Below are 19,550 nucleotides of genomic sequence, written 5' to 3'. Positions count from 1 at the left end.
GTACTACTGCAACAGTTTGTCATCGCAACTCCTCTCAAACCACACAACAGAATTTCATGAAACCTTTTCAGATAATAAGGACATACTATGTAGATGTGCATATCGACAGGAAATTACGATTCAATTTTTTTTCCAGGAGTTACGCCCATTTGAACTTATTTGCCCAATATACTACTGCAACCTTTTGTCATCGCAACTTCTCTCAAACCACACAACAGAATTTCATGAAACTGTGTAGATAATAAGGACATACTACTGTGGATTCATTTATTTTCGTGGGTACCAATTTTCATGGATTGAGGAAAACTTGCATTTTCGTGGATATTTGATTTCGTGGTTTTTCAAAAATCTGTGTACAATCATACAGCAAATTTGTAATTCGTTGAACATTTAAATTCGTGGTTTCCCTGTACCCACGAAACCCACGAAAATTGGTATCCAATGAATAATAATGATTCCACAGTATGTAGATGTGCATATTGACAGGAAATTATGATTCAATTTTTTTTCTGATACAATTTTTTTTTCTTACACTTATTTTATTTCTCCAATGACAATGTGGGGAAGTGGGGTATGTGAGCACGCTCACTAAGGTTCTTTAATTTTGTGAGTGAAAACATTTTTTCTGTAAATATTATTCATTTCCTATATTTCACTGAAAATAAGTTGTATTTCATTCAGGTTTGTTTGTGATTTTTTTTTTTTTTTTTTATAACAATCTTAAATAGTATTTGATGAGCACATGTGAATGACATTACTTAAGTATATGTGCACAAATAAGTATACATCACAAACTTAAAACTGGCAAATCTGTTAATAATTAGTGCACAATTATGTATCCCCTACATTTGATGTGAACAATTGCTTTTGTTCTGTCTGTCCTGCCGGAGCAAGGTTTGAGCAATGACAATTTATTCATCACAACACTTTAACCATGTTGTTAACTGTCAGATTTGATTAAATTTTTCACATGTCGCACACTAGCTTAAGTGAACTCTGATCGATTTACTTGAAAGTTGTCACAATTTTTGGGCTTTATAGTTAAAATATGTTACTTTTTGATTTTGAAAATTTTCTGATGTCTTTCCAGAGTTATGGGGCTTTAATGATCAGATTTAAGGCAATTTTTTGAAATGTCAAGAACTAACTTGAGTATGCTTAAATCAATTAACATCACACTTTATATTGTTTTGTGAACTAATTAGTGAAAGTAAGCTCCCTGTCTATTTTGAAAATTTTCCAATTTGTTATCCAGAGTTATGGAACTTTTATTATTAAATTTAAGACAATTTTTATACACTTAAAAGATATCTTTCTGATATGTAATATATTTGTAGGCATTTGATATGGATTATGATCCAAACTTAGAGGATCATGGAGTAGAGACAGCACAAGTTAAAGAAATGTTATCAATTGAACTCACTAAGGTATTATTATAGGTCTAAATAAATTGGCAAAACACTAAATAAACTCACTTGGGGTGCACTTCATCAAAGAAATCCTGAAGGGATCATTTTAAAAACAAGATGTGCCCTATAGTCTTAATGAGTCAGAATTAAGAACTGCTGTGTCAGCAGTTAATGTCACTGTTTATAGTTGTAATGGAATAACACAGAAGTAGTTTTGTGATAGTATACTTGTAAACAATAGGTAAACATGAATATGATTAATTTCAATTGGTGTTTGGTGTCAGAGGTGTTTTAATTTTTTCAAAATAAGCTTTTTTGGAAAATTCACTGTTGGGAGTAATTCATGTGTCCTCTAATTTTACACTTTATTAATATGATGAGGACTAGTTTGAAATAACCTGAACTACAAAACTTCTACCTTTTTTGGCAAACTCTGTATATCTTCAACTGATATTCAACTAGTAACTAGTGAACAGTTTTTGAAATGTAGACCTTCAATGCATTAGTTAATTTTGATTGGCATTGAAAAAGATGTGGACAAAATATCAAGGCGACAGCAACCAAACCACACAAAAAACTCAAAATTCATCTGCAGGTCAACATACTGTCCTCAACAATAGACAGGTGCCTATACAATCTGCCACACTGTTTACAAGTAACAGAGATCAAGATCTGCCACCAGTACTATTTCCCAAACAAAAGACAACTTCTGATTACTTTGTTGTGTCTGAGGTATTACACAACAGATATAGTCTATAGTCATGAATGCATGCTGTTTATATTTATTTGTTTTACAGAAAGAATTTGCTCATGCTTTGGCTTGTAAACCAGATTCAGTGTTAGAAGAAAACATGCTGTTTACATTTATTTGTTTTTTCAGGAAGAATTTGCTCATGCTTTGGCATGTAAACCAGATTCAGAGTTTGTAGAAAACATGTTTAGTTTGTTAGACTCTGATAGAAATGGTTACATCTCCTTTAGAGATTTCCTCAATGCTGTTGTATTGTTTTCTAAAGGTAAGAATTTTCTCTTTTGCATCCTTTTAAGCTACATTTCATATACTTTTGGAGCCAAAATATTCAGATGCTGATTGATTTATCACAGAAATTGAAATTATTTTGATAATTTTTGCATCACTGTGTAAAAAAATTATATCCTATACAGTCAAACCTGTATTAAGCATTCACTAATGGGAATATTCAGTAGGTTACATCCTATAGCACAATCTTGGTTGCAAACAGGTTCAGATTCTCATTTTTACTTCGATACTGAATACAGGTAGTTTCTCCATGATTATATTGGTAGTAAAAAACATTAAAATGACTGTTGTTAATAGTTGAGTGTGAAAATTAGGTGACAGCTGACCGTGTTAGACAGGTGACCGATAAATTGAGTTAAATTATATAGAGAAAATGTTTTGGAGGGAAAGTGACCGTTAGAGACAGGAGCACTCTGAAATGAGGTAATCATTAAGGCAGGTTTGACTGGACATGGAAATTACTTCTGGTCTGGGAAATACTTTTAAGGTTACATAGGCAGAGGTTTTAAATAAATACATGTAGCTTAACAACTGATGAGGTCTTTCTACCAATTCTATCATTTGTTTCCAAACAACATGTAGTCAAACTGTCTGAAATTCTTTAACCTAGTACAAACATGACCAACAAACACATGATGCCCTCATCATGGTCATTGAATTTCAAGATCAGATGGGGAAAAAAACAACAAACACATGATGTGCTCATTGAATGACACGATTAGAGGCAAAAATAAAAGACATAATTCCATGTCCTAATGTTTTATTTATGAAACAGACTACATCTACATAAAACTGTCTGCTCATTATAAGTCATGGTTAAAAAAAAAAACTAAAAAAAAACATCAAATGTTAAAAATTATCTAATTTAATTCCAGGGACTTGCCAGGAGAAACTGCACTTACTCTTTAGAATGTTTGATATGGATGGAAAAGGATGCCTGCAAAAGGAAGAGTTATCGAGAATGTTTGGGTTAGTTTATACTTGATTTTTGCCATAGCATTTACCAGATAAGAAACTCTGAAATCTAACAATAGCAATGTGGCAAAAATCTATTTCTGCAGTAATGCCCTCCTGCTATAAATTATAAGAAAAACATGTCATTAATGGCCATACAGAAAGATAATTAATTCCAGGGAAAACATAGCTTTAAAAGAAGTATGACATACAAGATATTGATTTAAAAAAAAACACAAAAAGCTGTAATAAAAAAAAGAAAAAAGGTCATGTATAAATGTAGTAATTAGAAAAGCAAAAATTTTCACAATTACAATCCTATTTAAGTCACGATTTACAAATAAAAAAATTCTTCTGAATCATTTGGAAGATTCAGTTCACCAATCTGAAAGTGGTGTAAAAAGAATAGTGAAAAATTGCAAAAGCAAACCAGTTAGAATACAATGAAGAAAGAGTTTCTGACTTTTTGACCATTCCAGTCGCATAACTGTGGAAGAACAAATTTGAAAAATCTGAAAATAGCTTGATTATAAATAACACAGTTATGAAAATCAGTAAATACTAACTAGTACACCATTGCTGAATGATGAAAAGACAAGTGATTACTACAGGACAGCCCTCCACCCCTATGAGGGAGTTGTCAGCAGTGCTCACAAGTGTGACAAAAATTGTCATGTATAACAATTGTAATCAAGTTATCATAGTTTCACTGTAGATATATTTACAGTAACAATTTGCCTCTAAAACCAATAAGAATTTTTTATGGTAAAAAATTTATGGTATATCTTAACATGTATAATTCCTGAAAATTTCTACCTCAAGTATCATTTAATACAAAAGATCCACTTGATAATCATATTTCTGTAGGGATAATGACAGATTTTTTGTAAATTTAAAAAGTATGATTTATATTAAATTATTGTAGTTCTTTGTTGGAAATGGCAAACAATAACATTAGCAAACCAGATTTAGAGAGTGTGGTGGAGTCCATGTGTTCAGAGAATGGATTAAATGACCAATCATCTTACAATTTTGAGGATTTTTGCCAGCTGTTATCACCACAGATGGATAAAATCTGGAATGCTGGATTAGAGTGGAAAGGTATTCAAGGGGTTATTGAATTAACAAGGTGTCTGTTGTACTTCTTAATAAAATATTTATTCCACAATGTTTCCTCCTATAGTCTATGGACGTTAAGCAGCCACCCATCCATCCTATTGTCTACAATTGGTATTTTTTTAATGTGAGATGGTTAAAATTGAAATATTACTTTTTAGGATAAGTCTGATGAAGCAGAGACATTTGAGGTCATATGTCTAAAATGTTTACATGACCTCACTTTATGCCTGTTTTATTTTCTTTCTGAAACTTAAGTATTTTTCTTTTCTTCTGATACCAACTTTGATAGGAATAATATGTATTTTTAGTGTCTTTTTGAGTTTCTGCCGTGTGATTAATTTTCGGCTTCATTGCTCGTCAACTTCCTGTTTACCGAATACTTTTATACTATGGATTCATTATTATTCGAGGTATATCAATTTAAGTGGATTTCATTTGCAAAGATGAACATTCAATTTACATGTTCCATCAAAGTTATAATTATAATAAGCTTTAATGCAAACTTAACGAAAACCAAGAAATCAAGTATCAACCTCAATCCACGAAAATTGGTACATCCAAAAAATTAATGTACAGTATTCATACAATTTCTCAGGAGCTACAATTCAAGGCTTTCTGAAAATTTGAATAGCGTTTCATGTGAGCATGCTATAGTGTGTGATGCATTTGTACATCAATCACTCATCAACTTCCTGCTTTCTGAATAATGGATAAAATTGTTCATAGTTCAAATTTTCTTTCCCTTTGAGGTGTTCCTTGTTATAGACTGGATTATACACTATTGATTTTTTATAGGTAGAAAAAATTGTTACCCATCGAATGACAAGAAAAGAATGTAAGTACTGCTCAATATTTGAAATTGCATGTGTGTGATTTATTATAAACAGAAACAGATTTTAGTGTTAAATACCATTTTATAATGTGTTACTGTACCCTTGTTTTATATAAGGCAAAAAAATGTTTGTTTATGGTTACCAACCCTCATTTGGGGAAGAAAGTTATCATATTGTAATTTTTGGTGGTGAAGAAATTTTTGCACGGAGAGTCTAGTAAGGCACAAAACTCAGTACACTTTTGTGATTACTGAATGTTTATGGTTCCCTTTTAGGGATTGTCATCTTGATAGACAGTTATTACTTTTCAGAAACAGCAACTTGCAAATCATTACTGATCATCATAACTTTCAAGTCTTTCTGGCAACAAGCTTCTTGGGTTAAAAACATGCTACTCAAAATGAAATGAACCTGACATCTTTAAACTTGTAGAAAGAATTGTGAACAGACATTTTTTCATTGCCTAAATAGATTTTAAACAATAATACCATCAATATATTGTGATATCTGCATGTATAGAAAATGTAACTATAAAGCATGTTTATATTTTGTTTAATATTTATTTTTTGACATACAGTACTTTCTTGAATAGTAACACTTAAATTTGATTTGAAGTGAATTAAGTTTTATGATATTTTCACATAATTTCAATAACATGAAGAGAATTGGCTTTTAATTATTGGCTTTCAGAAATATTGAAATAACTAATATAATTTGATAATAGTTACTACTTAATTGCAGCAGAAAATCCCCCAAACCATCACCAAAACCTTCTCCAAAAGCTTCACCTAAAGCAACTCCGAACGTATCACCTAAACTTTCTCCTAAATCATCTCTGAAAAATTCACCTTATCCAGACAAGTAAGTAGAAAACTGCACAGAATTCCAATTTGTCCGGGCAAAATCTTGATTGTTTGATATTTCTTTTTTATAAATTAATTATTTTTTTTTGAATGAAAGATAATTTTTGTTTTAAATTAAAATCAATTATAATTGAAAACTGTTGTGAAAAAGGTCTGCTCATCCTTAATTTTCATTTTAGAATTTTAAGAAAAATTTTATCCTTAAATAAATTACTATCTGTTTATTTTACCTAATGTAAAACTTAAACAATTTAAAAAATAAAATACTGTACCAATTTGTATACATAGAAAGGCTAGTTCTGCAATAACTTTACAAAGTGAAGGAAATACCACTTTAAAAGTACCAGATGTTTTGTAAGTAAAAACTCTTTTTTTGCTAATGGATCATAAAAAAATATTATGTTCTGCATATAGATCTGCTTCCTATGAGAATATATATTTTTCAATTTCATATTTATTGCATGTAGATGTAGGTATCATATTCATATTAATGTATAAAATCAGATAACATTCTTCGTAGTTTTAATTAGACAAAATTTATCTGCTTTCATTAGTTTTATCAAATTAACAAACTTTGAATTCATTTTGTAGAGATGTTGTATTTGTTAACCTCAACAAGTGAAATCTACACTACTATATTTATATCTGTTTACACATTTACATATGACCAACAATATAGTTACTGTGTTTGTTGTAATCATTGTTTTTTCTGTACACTCTTTGTGCTTTAAATATATAGCTAAACGATTTATAGTAAAGAGATAAATTTTGTTGATTGAATAGTGAATTAAAAATGGAAGAAGTAAACACTACTTATAAAGCCTCAAACCTATACAATGTTTCAGGACATCAATTATATGGTATACAAGGCTTAAACCCAAACCTATACAATGTTTCAGGACATCAATTATATGGTATACAAGGCTAAGAAACAGATAGAAGGAAAGGCTTTCCTAAATTCTGAAATAGTTTCTCTGGCTAATCTTCTTTCCAAAAATTTATATACTCCTTTAAATGTTTGTCTCTTGAGATTAAAAAAGATGTTTAAAAATACAGAATTTTCTTTTGTTATGTGAGCTCTCAGCAGGAACACCCAAAAGAGTTTTTGGTTAATTGATTGAAATATTTCATGTTCTTAATATTCAAATATATTGAGACAATTATCCACCAAAAGACAAGGATGTAAACAAGTATTTTATATTCATAGAAATCCAGATGTGTATGTTTGTTGGTTCAAATTTTGATAAAACAGAAATCATTTAAAAAACTAAATGTATTCAATTTAAATTGTTGGCAGTTTTCTGTTAGACCTTTTATGTTTTAATCCTCTCAATGTTTTATATTTCTGAATTTCTAAATTTCTAAATTTCTAAATTTCTATTGGTATCATACATTTTTTTCTCTGTAAAGTTATGAACCTACTTATTGTAGAAAATATTGTTTGATTCACTAAATAACAATTTGAGGATTTTGAAAATGTTTCTTTTTTCTGTATCATTGATGCAGTGGAAAGTTATTATGACAAAAGCACATTCCCAGCTCTGGTGTTAGATGGTAAATGTATCTTATTATGATAAGTGTTTACTTTCATTTCAGTAAAAAAAGATTTTGGTAATTGTAAAAAATATATGAACTTTGCTTTATTTTACTTGTTAAACATGCTTGAACAACATCATTTCCATACTTTTATTCTGAACTTCTCTGCCTTTCAAAATTGGAGGTTTTAATCCTTTAGAAAAAGGACTGGTTTTCAGACATTTGGAGAACTTTTTCTTCATGGTTTATTATTTGTGCATAACAGGTATTACTTACTAATGGTGTTTTCAAAATTCCTTATTATTTCATATGTGTTGTTTGCTATACAATGAATATGAATGATATATTTCCCAATGGACATTAAGCAAACAACAATCAATCAATCTTATGATCGGTGTCTGACATATTCCATTTTTCTTTCACCTAAAAGACCATCATGATATTTTTTTAAACATAATACCATTATGTGATCAAGACATTTCTGTGTGTCAACAATAAGTTTTAGCCAACCTACACAAACAAGCAGTGAAATGGGCCTCTATTAGAAAGGATCTACATTTGATTGTACCATTTTATAATTGTAAAGGTTGTTTTATTCAGTTAAAGAACTTGGTACTCTGAAATCTCTAGCACCTGTTAATCATCAGTTTACTGTGAGAAGTGAGGATCAACCTTAAAAAATTGAAAAATTATTCAAAATAGGGAGGATTTAGGGATCTTACTTTACTACAGATATAGATTTTTAAGTGATATTTGAATAGTTATTGACTTTAGATTGTTATTGCACCATGTTTTTGTCCAAAATGCTTCTACACAAAATTATTTACACAAAACACCTGATCAATATTTTTTAAGGTTTTTTTTTTAATATTGATATAATGTCTGAAAACCAGTCTGAAGCTAGTATAAGTTCATTAGGACCACTGAAATCAGTTTGTAGCCAGATCCATTGTCAGTTTAATTGTCAAGGACCAGTTGAACTTGAAGATCAAACATCCTAATGTTTTGAATACAGTTAATTGTGGTAAAATACATCTAACATAAAAGTAAGGAGATGTGGTATGAATGCCAATGAAACAAATATCCACAAGAGTTGAAATGACGTGGATACATGTCTTTTTTTATACCAATGCATGTAAGAGTGGGGTGAAATATAATGAAGCACATAGCCGTCCGTCCAAAGTTTGGTTTCTGAATGATAATTAAAGTACTGCTTGACAAAATCTTGAAATTTTAATACAATGTTATGGACCATAAAATACAGTCAAGATAATTTTTGATGGTTTTGACATTTACCATTCAAGAGTTATTCCCCTTAGTTACTTTAAAAATTTGGTTTTCTTCATTTTCCAGATGACATTGAAAATAAAAATTGACTTAATTGAACTTGAGCACAATGTCATGGACCATAAAATACAGGTCAAGGTTTTAACATTCACTGTTAAAGAAGAGTTATGTCCTTAGTTAATAAAAATTGGTATCTCTTTGATTTCCGGATTATCAAATTTAAGTACAACTGAAACAATTCATTTGAAATGTGAACACAATGTTGAGGATCATGAAATAAAGATAACTTTTCATTTTTGTGGTTTTGACATTTACTGTGTTAGAGTTATGTGAATTTAAGTTATCATTAAACTAGATGTATTGAGGGATTCAAAATGATTATTGAAGTACCATTTGAACAAATCTTTTGAAATTTGAACAAAATGTCATGGATCATAAAATGCAGGTCAAGTTTGATTTTAATGATTTTTACATTTACCGTTCAAGTATTATTCCCAATAGTTAACTAAAAGTTTTTTTTCTATTCCCTAGTGATAATGAAAATTCTGTTTGACAAAATCGTTTTACATTTTAGAACAATGTTATGAAACATGGAATACAGTTCACATTCAATTTGAATTTTGGTTTTAGTATTCCCTGATAAAAATGTTTTCTGCCAAAATTTGATCATTTCAAATTCTAAACATTTGTGAAACTTCAATAGTTTGCTATGAGGATCACCCAATGAATCAGACTTATAAATAACCTACTAAAATTGAGATTTAACTTAAGCAGAAATCTAAAATTTCGTTTGAAAATGTCTTGAATATGCTCATTTTTTGTAATTCAACAAAATTAGATATATTCAAAATGTCAAATAATTCTGCCAACATAACTTGAGTGTGATATAATTTAATTTTACATTTAGTGAAAACCTTTTAATCTTTAAAGGAGCTGCTATCAAATTTGTTTTGTTTTGTTTTCAATTTTGAACTTTCAAAGTAACAGAAAAGAGATTGTTACCCCCAAAAGGTTTATATATCCCTACTGAATCTGAACTTTTACCTAAACCATAAAAAATTGACTAGGATGTTTGATCTTTTCTTGGGTCCAGGAAATACTGAGCTTGAAACAGATGTGATCGTATGGTTGACCTTAACATGTGAATCTATTATCAATAACAGTTCAAAATATTATTAATGAATAACTGGAATAACTACTACTATATATATGGAATGAGATTTGAATGCATGAAATGATATATATGTCAAAATAAATACCTGTACTGAAAATCATATATTCATAAAACGTTAGTTTTTGGTACAGTTGCAATTATTTGCAGAGCTCCAGATATATCTTTAAAATATTGCAAAATATTTTAAAAGTATTTGTTAGCATTGCGAATTTTAGTTAACACTTTAGTTATTACAGCAAAAAGATTAAAGATACTACTGTCTATTAAAGAAAATAAGTCAACAAGTTCTGTTTATATGATATATAAATATATAATAAAGAAAGCATTCTGCTTGCTCTTTCTTCTAAATATTATACAAATGTAAATTGCTTATGTGCAAAACTTGGGACATTTCAGGAATTGTTTGAAATTTGTGAAGGTTAAAATAATAGATGAAAGATCGTTGACCATAAAAAAGTTGTAATGTGAAAATTTATATAATAATGATACTTTTTCAATTGTGGCATAGCCATATACTGTTATATGAAATATCATTTTGTTAAAAAAGATTTTCAGGAAATAACCTCTATTTAAGTTTTTTGTCTAAAATGAAGACTAAGAGCAAATTAGGCAAAAAATGATAAGTTGAAGCTATTTTTTGTATAGATATTTTATAACATGCTACGAGTGATCTCAGCAAAAATTGGCCTCTTAAATTGTATAGAGTAAATGTATTTATTTTATATAATTTTCATAGGAGTATTGATATTGGAAGACGAAAATCAAATACACCTAACATTGAAAATCGTAGAAAATCCAGTATCCAGCCTTCAACATGCAGTGATGATAGCCGATCAAACAGTCTCAAGTCCAGTAATTTGAGTGATGCCAAGTTTATAGCTGTCAGGGAAAAATATTCACCATTAAAGTCAAAGCTGAAAACAGTAGCACACTTTGTGGAAAATAACAGACAACATATCTTCTTTCTTGTTCTCTTTTTTGGGATATGTCTTGGATTGTTTACAGAAAGGTTTTACTGTAAGTATGAGTATACTTAGTTGAATAAATCTAAGATTGTTTACAGAAAGGTTTTACTGTAAGTATGAGTATACTTAGTTGAATAAATCTAAGATTGTTTACAGAAAGGTTTTACTGTAAGTATGAGTATACTTAGTTTAATAATCTAAGATTGTTTACAGAAAGGTTTTACTGTAAGTATGAGTATACTTAGTTGAATAAATCTAAGAGTGTTTACAAAAAGGTTTTACTATAAGTATGAGTATACTTAGTTTAATAAATCTAAGATTGTTTACATAAAGGTACAACTGTGTTTAATGAAAAGTTGATTATGTGTCTCCGTAATGTAACCAAAATGCTCCAGTCCTATACAGTTCTAGTTTGCTCTGCTGGCCTTTTTGAAGACTTAATTGTTGGGGCTGGGTGACTTCAGAGCGCAGTCCATATAGTATTCATGTGACATTGAAATTCCTTGTTTGACATCAGAGATTTTTATTATCAGTTTTGTAATTGATTATCTGCACTGAAAATTACATAATTGTTGCCATTTTTTAATGACATTTCAGCCACTGGCCTCCTTCAGTTTCTTTATTATCCTTATAACCTACAAAAAGGATGGAAGATTATTTCTAATTACAAACACTCGATCATATACAGCAAATATTTCCAAACTATTTGCCATGCTTCTTTACAATTATTATGTGATATTATAATAATAAAATGTTACCAGAATGTATACAGAGCCTGGCCAATAAATAATACGTTGCCCCTGAATAGGTACATTCATACCCAGGGAAAAAACAAAATTTTTATCACAAGGAAAATAAAATTAGTCTAATATACATGATGTAAAAATTATTTGTTTTAATTTTTACATTGAACTACAAAAATAACATACTCCTATTTCATTATAGATTACACAGTTGAAAGAGAACACAGTGGATTACGGGCCCTAATGAGTTACGGTATAAGCACCACCAGAGGAGCTGCTGCAGCAATGAGTTTTACTTTCTCATTGCTATTACTTACAATGTGTAGGAACATGATCACATGGTTACGGGGAACATTCCTGAATCTTTACATTCCTTTTGATTCTCATGTTGCATTCCATAAAGTTGTTGCATGGTCAGCTTTATTTTTTACTGGTAAGGACATTTAGAATTTGGAAGAACAGTTGATGATAGGTGTATTTATGCATGGCTCAAAATTAGCTGTCGTCTGGTTGTCATAGACAACTTAAAGTTATTTAACTGTTAGGTTGTCTGGATTTATGGCCAGGCATTACAAGAAAAATCGTGAAATATTTCACCTGAGAATGAAGCTTTCCAGTATATCTATATATCACAAATTTTGTTTAATTAACATTTCTGATGTGTTAACAACCCATTGTACTTTCATTTTCATCGACTATTGCGATGCATGCATAACATTTGATGTATGTATGTTCTGTATGTTCCTCCTTTTACTAGGAGCACTGTTATTGTTATGATCAACGTTTTTTAATCGTGTCCGTCAAGAGTTAGGTAATTTTTATTCCCCCTCTGCTACCATTACGGTTTTCCATTGTCCGTCCATACATATGTCTCGAAATTGGTATCCATTCTCTAACTTGCCTCAACCAAATTTTATGAAGCTAAAACACAATGCTTATTACCACAAATCTCAGATAAGGTTTGAACTTGGGTTTCGTCACTTTTACTGTTCTGGAGTTATACCCCTTTACAAATGGAATAATTGCTGAATTTTTTTTTGTTTCTGTTCTCTAATTTGAGTTTGCCTCAACCAAATGTTATGAAACTTAAACACAATGTTTATTACCACAAAACTCAGATCAGGTTTCAATTTGAGTGGCGTCACTTTTACCGTTGAGTTATGTCCCTTTATAACGTTATTATGCAAGCGGGGGCATCATCTGTGTCCCATGGAAAAACATTAAAAAGAAATAATGCTAACTGTTGAAATATTTTTTTAAGGATTACATGTGATTGGATATAGTATTAACTTCTACCAGCTAGCCACACAACCAACAAAACATTTGTGTGTATTTGACTCTATTGTTCTCAGGTATGTTAAATGATACATGTTATTTAAATTGGTGCCAAATTTTAAAACTTTTTCTTTTATACAAATTGTATTGCAAAATCAAAATCCTGCAACTCAATAAATTGTAACTTTACACAAGATAGATTTTGAAGTATTTACCTAGCCAGAAGTCATATTTTTCTGTATACAGTTATAGCTCATCATAAGAATAAAAGAATGGAGAGATGCTTATCACAAATGTCTATTTTTTACTACTTCCAATAATATTTTACAAAAAACACTAATTTCTCTATTTTAACTACTGTTAATTCAGAAATTATTGTGTGCATTTATTATTGCGAATTTTTCAAAAAAAAAACAATAATGCAAGATTAATTAATGCAATTTTAGGAAAATCTGGATACAGATATATGTATTAGATATCAGAATGCGAGTTTTTATTATTGCGATAATCACCCAATCACATTATTTACATTTATAAAAACCTTGCAATAATTTCTGAATTTACAGTATTACACTTATGCAAATTCAGTTAAGTTTTCCTTTGTCTGTTTGACTAGAAGTACCTGAAATAGTTGCACATTGTAGGTATCAAATTGTTCAATATTCTTTGGCAAATTGTCAATTTTTGATTGACAGTTAAAAGGACACACATGATACATGTGTATTATAGAATATTGAAAAGATATAAACGCTGTGATTATGAATTTACAATTTTAACACTTCACATTAATTCTAACAATAAAGAAAGCAAAACAAAATAAAAAAATGTTGCAAAAGAAAAATAAGTAATATTTATTATCTGTTTTTCAGAACTGAAGCTCTGCCAGGTTTTGAGTTTTGGTTCTTTGGAAATATGACTGGTAAGTTATTTTATGGAAGTAAACCCATCTATATTGAGTAAGAGCCATGTTATTATAAGCACTGAAATGAATTTTTTTGGACTATCAGTCATCAAATCAGTCTTCTTGGAATGCCTACATTTTATGAAACGGTGTCCTAGAATGCTAACACTTCTCAAATGCCTCTTGTTTTATGGGAAATGAAAATGTGTTTTTTTAAACAGTTATAACATGTATAAAAAAACATTTCATGGTTTAAATAAAAACACTTTTTGATAGTGGGGGAGATTATTGAGATTTTGACCTTCTTAGTTGGAGACCTGTCTAAAATGGAGATTCAATCTCTCCCCTAAAGGGTTATGGATAACAACTATAATTTTTGGACATACACTTGAAGGGTTTAACATTTATTAGTTACTGTAGCAACTGATAATTTTAACCAAATTTGATTTATTGTAGGTTGTACTGGTGTTTTGCTTGTGGTGGTAATCTGTATCATCTATGTGTTTGCTACGCAGGCAGCCAGACAGTTTATATTCAATGGTTTTTGGCTGACACACAAACTCATCGTCGTCATGTATATTTTGACTATTCTTCATGGTGCATCAGTGATTGTACAAAAGCCCATGTTCTTTGTCTACTTCATTGTACCGGCCATTCTTTTTGCCATGGATAAAATGATTAGCTTGAGTAGGAAGAAAACAGAAATTACAGTAATCGGAGCCGAAAAGCTACCATCAGGTAAGAACACCACCAATAGTTAAAATAGTTCTTGAAAAAAAAGCATTTTTTTATATAATGCTGTTCCATTTAAACATGCATGGTTTCCAGGCAAGATTCATTCAAAACAGGGTTGCCACCTAAAGAGGTAATTTTAGAATTTCATACATTTTCAATGTACAAAAAGGTATTTTCTACCCACCCATAGTTGACACTTCAAAGTTCTTTCCCTGGGTCCAATATATGTTTTTATGGAACAGCCCTTAATAGATGTAACTGTATGCAAAAGCATTATCATGTTTTTTTATGTCTTTGATTTTTGGTACATCTATTAAATGAAGTGTGTTTATTTATATTCACAATTTAATGATCAAATTGTTCATGTTTCACTGTAGGCCTCTTACTCTTTTAGTAATCAGCCATTCTACAGACATTTTAATGATTTGAGTGAAGGTTGTACATAAAGATGTCCTATGCTTGTTTCATCAATAAAAAAAAATCAGAAATTTTGCAAAAGATAATAGTTGCTTTAAAGGAACATTCTATAACAATTGTTTATACTTTGTAGACATCACTTTCCTTGAATTCAAAAGACCATCTAAATTTGAATACAAATCTGGTCAGTGGGTGAGGATTGCCTGTCTGTCACATGGCAGAAATGAATTCCATCCATTTACCATAACGTCTGCCCCACATGAGGATACTCTGTCTCTACACATAAGAGCTCTAGGTCCATGGACCTGGAATATCAGGAACCTATTTGATCCTGAGAGCCTCAAAGACGGACCTTATCCAAAGGTAATTTAAACGTTGAATAATTTCAAAGGTGGTTGTTTAAGTATTATTAATGAAGATAAGTTGTTTAAAGTGACTTACTTGTATTGTAGTAAATTGAACACAAGATTGTATCATACTTATTTCTGCACCTTACATTTTTTAACAGACTGTATACGTGAAAATATTTCTACACATCACCTATGGGTAGGAATACATTTGAAATAATTATTTCACAAGTTATGGCAACAATACCTAACTATAGTACAAAACAGATTAAAATTCTTACTTTTGGGACACTTCATTAAAAAACAACAACAAATTTTAAAAGGCATGAAATAGAAGATGCAGTTCCCTGTCACCTTTTAACTATTATCTTGTGATGTTACTTGATCTGTCCATAAATTGCCTTACAGTTGTAACTTACTAAATAAATTGTTGTCAGGAAAATATTCAAGTATTACTTAAAACTAAATGCCTTCATAGTTTCTGTTCTTATTCATGTTTCATAGTAAAAGCTTCTATTTGCAGCTATTTTTGGATGGTCCCTATGGAGCTGGACAACAAGATTGGTACCAGTACGAAGTGTCTGTATTAGTAGGGGCAGGTATTGGTGTTACCCCATATGCATCCATTTTGAAGGATTTTGTTCACATGGCACAAATGCGCAGTACATACAAAATGAAGTGTCAGAAGGTATGTTTTTAAGAAAAGTATATGAATTTAATACATATTTTTATTTTTTTAGAATTCAAATAAAAATATCCTTCAATTTCCCCAAAAATTCCATAACACAAGTATAATTTTTTAAACATGAATTTTCCAAAACTGTCTCAATACCTTCTCTAAAAAAATTTAATGGCTTCAATGAAAAAGAAAAAGATATCAACAAAACATTGCATGCTCTTTCTTGTCATCTAAATGGTTTTAACATAAAGAGAGGAAATAAAGTAGTAATAAAAATAGCTTGTGATTAACAACATACAAGATAGAGTTTTTACTGCCATTAAACCTTACCTTGTCTATAAATACATTAAAAGAATTTATCTTATTTTTGTGTAACTAAAAATCAATATAATTGATACCAGACTGTAGTCTTATTTATAATTTTCTGCCTGATTTGATAATATTTTAATAACTGTAATGTTATTGTAAATTATCAAATTCCAAAGAAACTTTTCTTCCTTTACTGTGGTTTAATTTACCCTTTCATTCTAAACTTCAACTTATTAGAATTGTACAATGTATTGTAATACATATCTGCCAATAAGAAATTCACAAGATACTTGTGTTGAATTGGAAAGTTTTTCTGTAATTGGTTTTTCTCAAGGACTTACTTAGAATAGTTATATATATTATTTGTGATATAAGTGGTAGCAATTGAAACCAATTATTGAAGGCAGTTGTATTTCAATAAAGATAAATATCTTCAGGTACTATTTCATGATCATATTTATAAACAGATTTTAACACACAAAGTAAATCATTGAACAAAACATATTTATGTCAAGAAACATTAAAGAAATTGATGGACAAGTTCATAAAGTAATATATGATAAGCATACTTTTTTTTTAATATTGTTTCTCGTTATCATTACCCTGATAATTAGATACCGGTACATTATTACTACTTCATGACTGTCAGTGGAGGAAACAGCCACCCAGGATACACTTTGAATATTATAAAAATAAGGAGAGGTGGTATGCTTGCTAATGAGACAACTATCCACCAAAGTTCAAATGAAGTGAATGTAAGCAATTATAGGCAACCATACAGCATTCAACAATGAAAAAAAAAAACCATACCATATAGTTGGCTATAAAATACCTCGACTTTGATTATGATTGTTTCATACTTCAGTCAAAGATGCCTAATCTGAACCCAGAGTAAGGGGAACTTTTGCAGCAAGACAAAAAAATACTGTAAATTCAAAAAGTTTTGGAATAATTTTGTAATTGGCGAATTGCAACTGGATAGGTTTTGAGAAACATAAAACTCACATGAAAAATTTTGATAGCATTATTTTTATGCAACATTTCATGAAATCGTAATGGTAAATCTCACATTTTTGTAACAATTGCAATAAATGCACACAGAAATTTCTGATTTTACAGTATTCTTAGTAATTTATTTAAACTGTGTAGCAGATTTCCAGATTAACCCAACAAAGACCTTAACCCCAACTAAGTTTCAGTTAAGATAGATTTCATTGTGTTTGAATATAATGACCATAAACTATATGATACAATTCCTACTATTTACAATAAAAATTCTACTAATTGATAAAATATTTACTGTATTTTCAGTTATATTGTATATGGGTAATACATTTACTGTATTTTCAGTTATACTTTATATTGATAACACATATACTGTATTTTCAGTTATACTTTATATGGGTAACACATTTACTGTATTTTCAGTTATACTTTATATGGGTAACACATATACTGTATTTTCAGTTATACTTCATATGGGTAACACATTTACTGTATTTTCAGTTATACTTTATATGGGTAACAGGAAGTCAGAGACATTTTGAATGGTTGTTGGACATCATCAGGGAAGTAGAAGAGGTTGACCAGAAGGGCATTGTCTCTATTGATATATTTATCACCCAGTTCTTCCAGAACTTTGATCTCAGAACTTGCATGCTGGTAATTATGATTTATTTAGGCAGAAATTCTCATCTTACCTCATTGCAGAACATATCCTTATCAAAGTGTCAAGTATTTGGGATCAACAGCACTTTTCTACATGAAATACCAACTTATGGGTAATGTCATTTGACTATAGGTTTTCAGCAGGGTGAAGAGGTCAAAAAGGAGCAGTGGTCTATTTTTATGAGTGGAAATCTATTAAAATCATTCCATTTGCCTAAGCTATAAACTAGAAAGATGTCATATGATAACACTTTTTCAACCTCTTTTTATTATTATACCCCACTTTAAAAAAGTGGGGGTATACTGTTTTTATACCCCCACTTTAAAAAAGTGGGGGTATACTGTTTTACCTCTGTCTGTCCTTCCGTCAGTCCATCCATCCATCCATCCGTTAGTCCGTCCGTCCCATAAAAATTTTCGTCGCATTTTTCTCAGGAACTAGACAACGATTTCTGAAATTTGGTTTCAGGGTTAATATAAGTAAGTTACACCGTGTGATGCGTTTTCAGATTCATCACTCAACAAAGTTCCTGTTAACCGAACACTTGTGTTATTTTACACATGATAGCCAAGTTGAAAATTTTCGTCACATTTTTCTCAGGAACTACTTGACAAGGATTTCTGAAATTTGGTTTCAGGGTTTATATAAGTCAGCTATACCGTGTGATGTGTTTTCAGATTCATCACTCAACAACTTCCTGTTTACAGAAATATTTCGGCGGGGGTATCATCAGTGAGCAGTAGCTGTCAGACTTATACTTCTGTTAGGCAATACTTTGCATTTTTCAATATGAAATGAATATTAAATAAAAAAATACACACAGAAGTTGAAATATGTAGTGTTGTTTGCTTCTTTGCTTCTTGTTTGAAATCTGAACAATGTATAAAACATTTGAATTTTTCTATTGATTTGTGTAAAAAATGTCAGCTGAAATATTTGGTATATTGAATTCTGTTTCAATATTTGAAAGTTTCTCAGATATCTCTTTTACAGTCTCCTTTAATGTCAATGTGAGTAAGATAGATGAACCAGCTTGTATTGGATGCTTTAGTTTACATTTATGATCATTTATCATCATTGAAACAAAATGATTATTGACTTATATGAGAATGTTTAACTTTTCAGTATATTTGTGAGGAACACTTCCAGAAGTTGTCAGGTGGTCGTAGTCTGTTTACTGGATTGAAAGCTACCACTCATTTCGGTCGGCCACAACTCAGTTCTATGTTTCAAGCAGTACATAGAACACATCCTATGGTAATATTTGTTATGGTTTTATGTCATTTGAAAATATGT

The 19,550-nt window shown here is 30.2% G+C and overlaps 1 protein-coding gene across 1 annotated transcript in view; it reads left to right on the top strand.

The window, feature by feature from the left end:
- LOC127730076 (dual oxidase-like) overlaps positions 1 to 19,550 on the top strand; it is a 71,052-nt gene that overhangs the window by 47,435 nt on the left and 4,067 nt on the right. Inside the window, exons 19-34 of the mRNA XM_052238123.1 lie at positions 1,338 to 1,427; positions 2,290 to 2,425; positions 3,324 to 3,417; positions 4,328 to 4,503; positions 5,317 to 5,356; positions 6,096 to 6,215; positions 6,506 to 6,571; positions 10,951 to 11,231; positions 12,125 to 12,355; positions 13,184 to 13,274; positions 14,067 to 14,116; positions 14,555 to 14,836; positions 15,384 to 15,613; positions 16,121 to 16,285; positions 18,092 to 18,247; positions 19,380 to 19,511. Coding sequence (XP_052094083.1) covers positions 1,338 to 1,427; positions 2,290 to 2,425; positions 3,324 to 3,417; positions 4,328 to 4,503; positions 5,317 to 5,356; positions 6,096 to 6,215; positions 6,506 to 6,571; positions 10,951 to 11,231; positions 12,125 to 12,355; positions 13,184 to 13,274; positions 14,067 to 14,116; positions 14,555 to 14,836; positions 15,384 to 15,613; positions 16,121 to 16,285; positions 18,092 to 18,247; positions 19,380 to 19,511 — 2,340 coding nt within the window. The remainder of the gene's footprint in view (positions 1 to 1,337; positions 1,428 to 2,289; positions 2,426 to 3,323; positions 3,418 to 4,327; positions 4,504 to 5,316; positions 5,357 to 6,095; positions 6,216 to 6,505; positions 6,572 to 10,950; positions 11,232 to 12,124; positions 12,356 to 13,183; positions 13,275 to 14,066; positions 14,117 to 14,554; positions 14,837 to 15,383; positions 15,614 to 16,120; positions 16,286 to 18,091; positions 18,248 to 19,379; positions 19,512 to 19,550) is intronic.

The sequence above is a fragment of the Mytilus californianus genome, unplaced genomic scaffold, assembly GCF_021869535.1.
Source record: "Mytilus californianus isolate M0D057914Y unplaced genomic scaffold, xbMytCali1.0.p SCAF_2, whole genome shotgun sequence".
Lineage (NCBI taxonomy): Eukaryota > Metazoa > Mollusca > Bivalvia > Mytilida > Mytilidae > Mytilus > Mytilus californianus.
The sequence above is the reverse complement of the archived record's forward strand: the minus strand, read 5'-3'. Positions and strand labels throughout refer to the sequence as shown.